Source organism: Coloeus monedula (genome assembly GCF_965178545.1).
Source record: "Coloeus monedula genome assembly, chromosome: Z".
NCBI lineage: Eukaryota > Metazoa > Chordata > Aves > Passeriformes > Corvidae > Coloeus > Coloeus monedula.
In genome coordinates, this window is record NC_138822.1 from 84,876,989 (window position 1) to 84,888,806 (window position 11,818).

The 11,818-nt window shown below is 54.6% G+C and overlaps 1 protein-coding gene across 1 annotated transcript; it reads left to right on the forward strand.

Annotated features, from left to right (window-relative positions):
• Positions 1-711: 711 nt before the first annotated feature.
• LOC309585419 (alpha-N-acetylneuraminate alpha-2,8-sialyltransferase ST8SIA3) lies at positions 712-4,435 on the forward strand (the record flags this gene model as incomplete). Its single annotated transcript, XM_082302124.1, has 4 exons — positions 712-890; positions 1,475-1,597; positions 3,385-3,942; positions 4,153-4,435. The coding sequence occupies 4 exons, from the start codon at positions 712-714 to the stop codon at positions 4,433-4,435; spliced, it is 1,143 nt and encodes a 380-aa protein (XP_082158250.1).
• Between the last annotated feature and the right edge of the window lie 7,383 nt (positions 4,436-11,818).

The following is an 11,818-nucleotide window of genomic DNA, read 5'->3' on the forward strand; positions in this document are numbered from 1 at the left end:
AGCACACAGGGATGGTGTTCATGAGAGACATCCCTGGGAGGGCAGAAGGCTCTCTTGGAGTTCGCATGGGATTTGCTCTGTGGTTTAGGGGGCAGTTCAATGACCCGTGCTCCAAACACCAGGCTTTTAAAGAGCGAGGGGTCTTCCGAGACAGCATAGTCTGCACTGCCCAGCACAGGCCCCCACAGCTCTATCTATACATGCCACCCATGATCTACGGTGTCACAGGGAAATGGGAGCTGCGGATGCCGTGCCGTGCACCCACCTGGACACGGGTCCCCCAGCACAGGCACAGGGTCCCCAGCAGCCTGGGACCCCCTGACGGGTATCCCAGGGGCTGCGTGGGGTCCCTGCAGACCCGGTGCTCCGGGGGGCTCCCTTTGGCTGCCAGGGTGGGCCACGCCAGGCTTTTGGGCACCCCAAGGCAGTGGGAAGGGCGGTCTGGGCACCTCAGGGTTGCTGGGGGCATGCTGGGGATGTCAGGGTGGGCACATCGGGCTGCTGGGGAGGAGACCCGGGGCCGGCACGGGTGCGGGGGGGCCGTGCGGAGCCGTGCGGGGCCGTGCGGGCGCTCCCGGCTGCCATTTCACCGCCCCGTCCCTCCATTTTCCTGCGAGCGCGGCGGAGCCGGCCCGGCCCCGGCCCCGCCGCCGCCCCCAATGTAGCGGCGCGGCCGCCCCGCACCCGCCCAGCCGCGGGGCCGCCTCCGGCATGCGGAGCTGCAAGATGGTGCGGGTGGCCAGCGTGCTGGGGCTCGTCATGCTCAGCGTGGCGCTGCTCATCCTGTCCCTCATCAGCTACGTCTCGCTCAAGAAGGACAACATCTTCGGGGCGCCCCGCGCCGCCGGCGCCGCCGGGCCCCGCATGTACATGTTCCACGCGGGATTCAGGTGAGGCGCGGCCCTCCATGGCGGCCCCGGGCCCGGCCCGCCCGGGCAGCGCGGGGGACGCGGCAGCGGGGCCGGAGCGCGCCCGGAGCGGCAACCGCAGCGCCCGGGGTGCGGAGCGGCGGGCGGGGGCTGCCCACGGCCGCATCCCCCGCGGCAGCGCCGGCCGCTCTCCGTGGTGCTGATGGCGGCGGCCGCGGGGGCGGGTCGGGCACGGCCGGTAACGGGCTGCGGGTCTGTGTGTGGGGTGTGTGGGGTGTCTGTGTGTCTGAGTGGGGGGGGGGTGTGCGTGTGTGTTGTGTGCTTGCGTGGGTGTCTCTCTGTCTGCGTGGGTGTCCTCATGTGTGCTGTATGCATGTCTCTATGTGTCTGCATGTGTGCTCTGGGGGGGTCTCTGTGTGTCGTGTGGGTGTCCCCATGTGTGTGTGGGTGTCCCCATGTGTCTCCATGTGTGTGCGTGGCTGTCTCTGTGTCTCCGTGTGTCCCCATGTGTGTGCGTGGGTGTCCCCATGTGTGTGCGTGGCTGTCTCTGTATCCCCATGTGTCCCCATGTGAGTGCGTGTTTCAGTGTCTGTGCCCATCTCCAGGTCCCAGTTTGCGCTGAAGTTCCTGGACCCCTCGTTCGTCCCCATCACCAACTCCCTGGGCCAGGAGCTGCAGGACAAGCCCTCCAAGTGGGCCTTCAACCGGAGCGCCTTCGCCCACCAGAGGTGAGCAGGCAGCTGTGCACGGCCCAGGCTGTTCCCCTTCCCACCGGGAGTTAAGGGAATGCAATACTCCGCTAAGTACTCTGAGCTCCGAGGAATTTGCCAGCGGCAAGAGACAAAGGCTGAACCAGAGCTTTTCCCCAGACAGTTGCAGCTCCCCTGGAAGACTTGATTATTTCAGAGCAGGACACCAGGCTGCAACACACATTATTGTACCAGAACGTGACCCAGTTTCCTGGTGTGCAAGTAGAATTGTCATTACTCCAGGATAAATAGCTGTGGTTTAAGACTGGAAACACTTTGGGCTCTAACAGCCATGAAATGCTGTGTTCATGGAGGCCAAAACACACACAGAGAAACTTCCCAGCTGCCGGCAGTTCCGAGCAAGTGCAGTGCTGCTCCTGCCTCCAGCTCTGGCTGCGGGGGCAGGCACAGAGCTTTGTACTCTTTATACATACATCTAATGGCTGATTACATACATTAAACAGTTCTATAAAAGAAAATAAGACTGTGTAGCCATTTAAGACAGCTACTGCTATCTTGGATTGTAATTTTGTTCTGACAAATGCCTGCCGGTTTAGGGACTGGCTCATGGCTCTGCTCACATGTCCCACCTGGGGAGCAGGAACCCAGCTCTGTGGCCAGGCAGGATGAAGCTGCTGCACCTCTCAGTGCAAGGTTTGGGCTTTTCTCCTCCCTTCAGGCCACTGTCCAAGGACAGCAGGACAAGTAATTCCCTTCCAGTGCTGCTACATGCTGCCCTCAGGAGCTGTGGGCTACAGAGAGGAGGTGGCACTTTGTCCCATCTTTTTCCCAGGACCTCCCAGGCTATGTGACAGTGGCCACCCTCAGTGTTTCTCCATCCGTGGCACCAGCAGCTCTATAAGCTTGTCACTGTGCTATCCCTCTGATGATTTTAGCTGATGCCTCAGGAGCTGCCTTTGCACTTGTCCGTCAGCCAGAACCCATAATTAGGGCACCCAGTGGGACTCCATTAATGCTCAGACATTGGAGGATGCAAGCTGGAGGAATGGTTGTTTGTTTTCCATAAACATAAGTAAATAAAGTCCTATTGGGTTTCTAATTTTATGCCCTGCAAGGGAAATTCCCAAGCAGGGTTGGTTTTGTTTGCTTTGTAAGTATCCCTAATAACTGTTGTAAAAGTACTGCTGTGCTTGCCCAAATATGAATTAGGGAACTATGTTTGCATAGATGGAGACAGCAACTGTTGCTTGGTTTTGTGATTGGAAGCTTGTTAATGAGAATATAAATATATATATGTGTACATATATATATATAAATTGTCTCCTTTTAATTCAGTTGGATAACCTGGGTTTGCTTCAGCTGCCTTGTGGCTGCACCAGGAATGAAAGGCACACACAGCCCCAGCAGAAACCCGTCCTCGGCCCCATGTCACAGCCTGCACAGGGCGGTGCAGTGCACACCCCACAGCTGGGTGACTGTGGGGGATGTACTGGGAGCTGCGCTCCTTGTCCTAAGAAGCCAATCCCATATTTTCATGCTGACAGTATTCCAAGAGGCACAGGCACAGCCTTAGCTGGTGTCAGTAGGGACCAGCCGGTAAAGCCAAGTGGAGCTCTAGGTGAGGAGCCAGCTCCCTCATTCCCATCTATTTATATTAATTTAAAAACCACTGCACTCTATTGCTCAGGAAACTACTTTAGTACAATTTAAAAAAAGAAAAATATAAGTCTAGGTGGAAAACAAATCCACTGCAAAAAAAGGGGAAATAGAACTCCATGTTTTCTGTTATTTTGCTCTTGTTTTAGGCAAGAAATCCTTCAGCATGTTGACGTCATCAAAAACTTTTCTCTGACCAAGAGCAGCGTTCGGATCGGGCAGCTGATGCACTACGATTATTCCAGCCATAAGTACGTTTTCTCCATCAGCAATAACTTCAGGTCTCTGCTCCCTGATGTGTCTCCCATCCTGAACAAGCACTACAACATCTGCGCCGTGGTCGGCAACAGTGGGATCCTGACCGGGAGCCAGTGCGGGCAGGAAATTGATAAATCAGATTTTGTCTTTCGGTGCAATTTTGCTCCAACCGAGGCTTTCCAGAAAGATGTTGGAAAGAAAACCAACCTTACCACCTTCAACCCCAGCATCCTGGAGAAGTATTACAACAACCTCTTGACCATTCAGGATCGCAACAACTTCTTTTTAAGTTTGAAAAAGCTTGATGGGGCCATTCTTTGGATCCCTGCTTTTTTCTTCCACACGTCAGCGACAGTCACGAGAACGCTGGTTGACTTCTTCGTTGAGCACAGAGGGCAGCTAAAGGTCCAGTTGGCTTGGCCAGGAAATATCATGCAGCACGTTAACAGGTGGGTGCCTTGCGTTTAACTGGCCAAATACATCTCTTTGTACAAATACATCCCTTAACTGATTTTTCCCCTCATGCCTGACGTGATAGGCACAGTCTGGCAAGTCAGGACCACTTGTTTTTAGTGCCACTGCAGTTTTGTTGTTGCTTCAGAACATTCTTCAGTTATTTCTGAACAGATTGGTTCTGACTCACGTGCTTGTCTCCCCAGGTACTGGAGGAACAAGCACTTGTCCCCGAAGCGGCTGAGCACAGGTATCCTCATGTACACCCTGGCTTCGGCCATATGTGATGAGATCCACCTGTATGGATTCTGGCCCTTCGGCTTCGACCCCAACACACGGGAGGACCTCCCGTACCACTACTATGACAAGAAGGGAACCAAGTTCACGACCAAGTGGCAGGAGTCCCACCAGCTGCCTGCAGAGTTCCAGCTGCTCTACAGGATGCACGGTGAAGGACTGGCCAAACTCACCTTGTCGCATTGTGCCTAAGAACCTAAATCTTGAAGTGCCAAATGATTGTCTAAAAAAGTGCCCAAAACCAAATTAAACATTCTTCAGATAGAATTCTAAAAAAGAAACAAACCCACCCTAAAGTCTTTTCCATAATTTAAAGATGCTTTTTAGCCACTGCCCATCCAAGGGTTTCAGCGTATTTAGCAGTGCAGAAGCTTTTATCACATTCTGTAGATGCGATTTGTGCAGCTGCAAAGTTGAAACATTTTGCATTTCTAGATAAGCCACTCAGTATGTTTTAATATCTCTTCATATTTTAGCGTTCCACTAAGCGCCCTAAATCTCTTCATTTTATTGTTCCTTCCCATTAGAGCTAGAAATGCTACTTTTAAAAGGTTTTGCTTCTTTTGTATCTGTTGCTCTCAATAGCTCAGCGTTGCCGTGGCCGATGGAAGAAGCCACTCGGGATTCCGGTGCAGCGTCACACACGAGTTCCTCAGTGTGGATCCTGATTTCCACCGCTTGGGTATTTTCGTATTTACTGAATTTTACATTTTTTAAAGAATAACAAGAAGAAGGTCACAAAGTGGCTCGTACCTTAGCTAGGTGTTTATATCACTCTTGGAATACTTCAGTGTTTTAATTCCATTTGGGACAGATCCTAGTCCAGATAGACAGGCTGAAGCATGTTCATTCCCATCCATCTGATACTGTTCTGTCATTTGGTTTCAAAGTTAAACCACCATGGTAAATGGAATTAGGCTTCTCTGGAGGCATATTGGGTGAGAAAAGCCCCAAACCCTGTCCCTCTGCTTGGGCAGGGACTGGCAGGATGGGCAAAAATGGAAGCCAGGAGCTGGGATTTTTAAAACTGGTTTTTGTAGGGAAGTGAACAGAGCTGGAGTGCAGGGAAGAGGAAATGCCATTACCAGATTTCCCCATGTATGTCTGTAACTCACCAGTCAGACAGCTGGAGAAGTGGTCCCATTTTCCCGTCACCAACAGCACTCCAAGGCAGACAGGGCAGACGCTTCCTTGGCTGCTTGGGGACAGGACAAACAATTGGGTCACTTAGAGTTGTCTCAGGATAAAGGACCGTGGGAAGTAACTGGGTTTCTTGTGAGTATGCTGGCAGGTATTCAACCATTTTTTACTATTCTGGGTGAGAACTGACCCCACAATGAAAAAAGATGCAAAATCCAATATTTAAAATGGCACATGTTAATTTTTCTCAGCTTCTTTACCTACAAGCCGACATAGGAGATGAGGAAGGAGATCTCAAGCACAACACCCAACCTGAGCAGCCCGGGCATGTCCTGGTGCCCGCCGTGGCACCGCAGCTCTGCTGGCCCCCGCAGCTGGGACAGTTCTCCCCCACGCCCCCGGACGGAGAAAGAGCTGGTGGCTTTCTCCTTCATTTGAATTATCCCACAGTTCCCAGCTTTGCTTTTCCAAAGGCTGTTTAGGGCTGTGGCGAGGCTGGGATCACCCCCCCGCTGCCCCCTGCCCAGGGCTGCACGTGGTGTGGTGGTGATGTGCCAGTGCCGTGTGGTGCCACAGGAGCTGTGCTCGATGTTCTCATCGGTGTCATCGTGCGTGAGGGCCTGACCCCAGCAGCGGAGATCGGCTGTGCCGGGCACAGACCCCGCGGAGCACAAGGACAGGCTGTCCCTGTCCCTCCCTGCTGCCTGTGTCCCCAGGGAAGGACTGAGTCCCCCCAGTGCCGGCAAGGGCTGTGGGATCACAGCCTCCGGGAGCTGTGGGGCTGGCAGCGGCTGGGCAGCACCGGTCCCAGCCTAAGCCAGCAGGGACACTGCTCCAGGTGCTGGAGCACACAGATTGTTCAGCCCCAAACCAGCAATTGCACAGGGAAGGAAGAGCTCTGTACTGCTCGTTAATGAATTGCAGGATTGAATCATTTCTGGTGTCATTTCTGGTCACTGGGGTCCATGGTAAAGAGGTGCCCAGCAACCCTAATCCTAATGGCAAAGAGTCCACCGGGGCAGAAGGGTCACTCTGAACCCTGGGTGACCCTTGTTGGCTTGTCTTAATGCCAGACATTTTTATCAAGAGGCATTTTACCAGTTTCCTGTAGGGACCCATTATTTCTCATCAGCAAATTAAAGAAATGAGAACTATTATCATTATATTGGCATGAAAGCAGGGAGCAAGGTGCTCCATGCAGCTCCTGGAACCTCCCTTGGTCCTGGAGAGGGACAGAAGGCCCTGTCAGTCCTGGGGACAGCCCTGGCATCACCACCAGAACTTTCCAAAGGCACAAAGGGGCACCAAACGCAGAGAAGGAAGCACAAAACTGACTGCAAATATTTGGAAACGGGAATACAGAAAAATTATTGACAGAGCGCCATATTACATCATTGATTTTTAAGCAAAACTCCCCATCGATGCTCCAGACCCACACTGAACATTTCAGAATCATTGATTTTGATGGGGAGTTCTGCCCCACGATCGATGAAACAGCACAGCCCAAAGTAAATTGCTTCTTAGTATCAATATTTTTTTGCCCGAGCTTGTGCAAGGTGGAAAACCATCTCAAAGTGTGCAGCTTTTGTTTTGCCTGGTGGGGTCTGAGGGAGAGGTGAGGGCAGCAGGGGATGGAGAAGGCAGTGGCTGAGGAGGAGAGGCTCTCTGGGGCTGCCTCTCTCTGGCAGAAATGCCTTTGCATTAATAAGCAAATATCTTAATTATTTATTTGTTATTTGGAAGGTGCTGGGGACTGCCCTCCCTGCTCAGGACAGCCAGTGGCCCCTGCATGCGGCATCACCTCAGCTGGGCTCTTCCTTCCCTCTCTTTGGTCCCAAACCTTCCTGCATGAATTGCTGATGGCTCGGGGAGAATTTTCCCTCCCATGACTGAATGTCTAGACAAGCCAACAGAGCTAATGCAGCGTGATCAATAACTGTTAAGTACAAAACATTTGAGGTTCCAAAATCTAGAGAAGTCCTCTTGAGCAGCTCCCTCCATTTGGAGACCCTGCTCAGCCCTGGGCAGCCAGGACAGTGTCCAGTGGCAGGCACATCCCACTCCAGCCCCTCTGCCAACAGGATGGGTACCAAGGTGCTGGGGGTGTACATAGGATTGGGAATACATGTTTCCTTTCTTCTTTTATACATCTTGGGTCTGTGTTTTTGTTGCTTGCATCTCCTTGGTGAATGGTAGCGAGGCATGTGAAAACAGGCATTTGGCTACCGGGTTTATTTGTGAACTAAACCAAAAAGCAAGAGTTTGTGGAACAGAACTAACTGTGAATGGAGGCTGCAAAAACAGGGCGAATAGGAAAAAGCAGGTTTTCTGTAAAAGAATGTGTCTTTATTCCAATGGCTCTACAGTTCAATGCCTGATGGAGTTGTTTTCAATAAGAAAAGATAAACGTTTTAAAAAAAAAGGAAAAAAAAATGCCGTAATTGTAATAAAGGCTTCATTATTAAGGGCCACACTTAAAAGCATTGTTTATTTTTCAATGGCTGATGTTCATAAAGGGCCAGGGCAAGTCTCAGGTGAGCGGCAAAGCCGCCCGTGGTGGGAAGGACGCTGCAAGTGGAGCTGCTCCAGCCTCACGAGCATGGAGAGCCTTGGGACTGGGCCTGGGGGCTGGGACCAGGCTGTGTGTGTCCCCAGCCCGGGGCTGGAGCGTGGCTGCACAGCATATCATGCCCTGGCTCCCCTCATGACCGTGCCGCGTTCTCGTCGTGAGCATCGGGAGCTCGGGAGCTCTCAGTGTGATCCCGCGGTGTGATGTGCCTGCAGCATTGACTCATGTGCCATAACCCGATATTGAATGCATTGTTTTTAAATAAAATGGTTTCTTGTGCATTGGGAGTCTGTAAAACTCTGCTGCCTCCACTTCTTCCTTATTATTTCCCGAACTGCTCTGGGCCACTGATAGGGTTTTACTGGAAAACTTCACCAGAGGAGTTGCCAATGGTGTTGCTTAATGCTTCCTGTATTTCATTATGCAGTGCAACAAGCTTGGTGTGATGGATCAAATTCTGCACTCCCGTGGAATACGTGGAGATAAAAAGCGTGGGAATCTGGGCACTGATTGGCTCATTAAGGTAAATTACATTCCCAAGAACACCTTACAGCCCACTGCTGTTACTTGTTCCAGGTGACTTGTTCCAGCTGCTGCTGCTCCAGCACTGTGTAGTGTCCTCAGTGGCTCCCGGCAGGAATTCTGCCGTGTGTTTTTAGGAGTTCACATGAACTCCCAGGATAGAGTCCCTCAGGCTGGCAGGCACAGGAGCAGAGCCATGCCAGATCCTCTCTGTGCTATCTGTGTGCTTCCCACCACTAATATCCCCTACAGCTCATCTATTTGTCCTTGAGACCATCCTGGCAGAGAGGCAGGGTTTGTAGTCCCACAACCCAGTTTGGGTATGGGGATGGGATAGGAAAAATCCTTTCTTTCCTCTCCCACTGGTAAATGTGAGGAAGGCTCTGCTGGCCACTGGTGCCAGGGCTGGAGGGTGCCAGTGGCCAGTGTGGGTTGAAGCCCCCAGCCCTGTGTCCAGCTGTGCCTCCATCCCTGGGAAGGTGTCCTGAGGGGCTGGAGCTGCTCCCTCTGCAGAGAATTGTGACAGCAGTTTCAAAATGCCAAAGAAAACACTTGCAATGTTTGTGTAAAAGCAGGTGAAAATGACATGTGCAGGCCCTGGCCAGCTGGTGACGGCTGTTTTAGAGGAGAACTCACTGCACCTGTGTCCTGCACCGAGGTGTCACCCTGGAGTCACCCTTTCCTGTGTGGTTTGGGTCAGGTGCCAGGTGTGGGTGCTGCAGGAAACTACAGAGACGAACCCCAGAGAACAAAAGAGGAGAGAAATTAAACTTCATATTCCCAGGGGAGCCACAGCCCAAACCAGAAGCATGCTGGGCAAGAAAGCTCAGCCAGGCCAGGTCAACCCCCAGGTTTGTCCCACCCCACCATCCCTGGACACTCCACTGCTGCCTATTTGGGGGGAGTGAGAGCACCTGGCTGCAGCACGGGGAGCCCTGGCTGCAGGCAGACAGGAGGAGGAAAGCTAACAAAGAGACTCCCTCCTCCCTCCCCCAAGAGCAGAGGGAAAGCCTCTGGCAAAGGCAGCCATGCAGGCAGGGAACGCTGTCCCGCTGGGCAGCTGAAGCTCGCTGGGCTGGAAGCAGCAGCAGACACCCGGCTTCCAGCACTGCTCCTGCCACCATGCCCAGCTGCCAGCTCGGCTGGGCCTTGTCCTGCCTGGGTGACAAAGGACACCCAGCACCCTCCTGCCTCTGAGGGCAGGCACAGCCCCATCAGGATGTGCCCTCTGCTTTGGGTACAACTGCGCCATGCATGGATGGTTTCACCTTGGCAGGTTGATACCCAGGAAAATTTTGACACTAATTTGGAAAGACACCAGAATTAGGCACTACAGTGTGTAACAAAACATCCTCGGGGGACACAGCCATCAGGTGCAGGTTTGGAAAGAAAAAGTCAAAGTCAGGCTTGATGAATTTGTTGGAGAAGAAGAAGGCAAGGCAAAGCAAGAGGAAAAGAGAGGAAAAGAGAGGAAAAGAGAGGAAAAGAGAGGAAAAGAGAGGAAAAGGGAGGAAAAGGGAGGAAAAGGGAGGAAAAGGGAGGAAAAGGGAGGAAAAGGGAGGAAAAGAGAGGACATGGACACCAGCACAAGTGCTGCACCAGATTCCCATCAGGATCTGCCCACCCGCCCCCCTCCCGCCTGCCCACAGCGGCACCTTCGTCTCTGGAGCGCTGCACTTGCCTCTCTTTTCCCCAAATCAACTGCAACTTTTGCCTTCCTTTAGGAAGAACAAAAAGATTTCACATATAACTTGCCCTGAACAAAGGCACCTCACGCCAGGGCTTTCTTTTTTGTCTTTCTTTCTTTTTTCTTCTTCACCACAAGCTGACAGCAGGAGGAGTATCTGGGGCGGGGGGAGCTCCACTTTATACCGGCCTGATTAGTGCCAAAAAGCAGCCCGGAAAACACTGTGAGTTCCAGAGACGCCGAGACGACAGCATGGAGAGAAACGGATAATTATCATTTGGGATCCAATCTGTAGGGAAACTGGATGCTGTCATACACAACCTGTTTGCAAGGAGATTCCAGGTGCTCTGGAGAGTGGCCTGATGATGGAGTGTCCAAAAGGTGACATTTCTCCCCATTTCCCCCCTTTCAGTTACTGGAAAGACCCAGTGGAGGTGGTACCCTCACAAATACAGAGACGGTTATCAGGGCCAAGATATGGATGACACAAAACGCAAGGACGAGACTGCTGTTGCTGCTACTGTGCTACTAATTAAAGGAGTGGGCAGAAGTAGTGAACTGCACAGCTGGGAGAAACGGGCACAGCCCAACCCGATGTGTCTTGGCACGGGTGCCCTGCATGGGCTGTGCCATAGCAGGCAAGTCCCCACTTTGCCAGCTCCATGCCAGAGGACGCTGTCCCCTCGGGCCCTGAGCCCACTGGGATCCTGTCCGCTGCTCCTCGGCCGCTCTCCTGGCTCCCCGTCCCTGTCCGCTTCCATCCGTCCTGAGGGTGCCCACAGAGCCGCGGTGCCAGCCCCTCGCCATGAGCCCTGCGGAGCTGTGCGCTGCCCCTGCCAGCCGCGAGGACTCAGGGGCGGCCTGGGGAACCGGCCCTTCCTCGGGAAGAGGGGGGAACGCCCGTCCGTGTGTGCACCGGTGAGCGGGACCCCACAGCCGTGTGCCAGCGGAGTGGCACGGGGACGCGGGGCTCCTGGCACTGCACCTTCCACGCCCGGCTGACGCGCATCCATCACACCTTGTTAATGAGCCCTAATTCAGCCGCATTTAAGGCAACTGATAACCAATAACCAATAGCACAGATCGGCGCTGTACCGTGGTTTGCAGCAGCGCCGGCTGTGTGCAGCGGGGCCCCTGGAGCAGCCGGCTGCGGAGCCCCGCTGCCGGACCGGGGCTTGCTGGGCCGCCTGCCGGGAGGAGAGCTGCGCGGCCGCCGCGCCGCCAGGGCAACAGATCGCCGTGGCGGCAGTGCGGGAGTAGCCCTGGCCGCTCCCGGGGCCGGTTCGGGTCCGGTCCCGGCGGCGCCGTACGCCCCTCACGCTACAAAGACGGCGGCAGCTTTAAGGGCCCCGCGGTCCCCTCACGGAGGCCCCGCCCCCCGCCCCTCAGCGCGCGACCATTGGCGGCCCCCGCGCGCTCCGCCTTTCCCGCGCTGCCCCGCCGCCCTCACGCCCTCACGCCCGCCCGCGGCGCAGGCCCGGCCCCGCGGGCGCGGCCGGGGCGGGGCGGCCCCGGACAGCTCCCGCCGCCCGCAGACGGCGGCGGCGGCGGCGAGGCGAGGACATGGCGCGGGGCCGGCGCGGCGGGCCCGGCTGAGCCGCCGCTGCCCGCGGGGCGGGCGGCCCCGGGCCGCGGCGGCCGCCGCCCCGATGAGCGG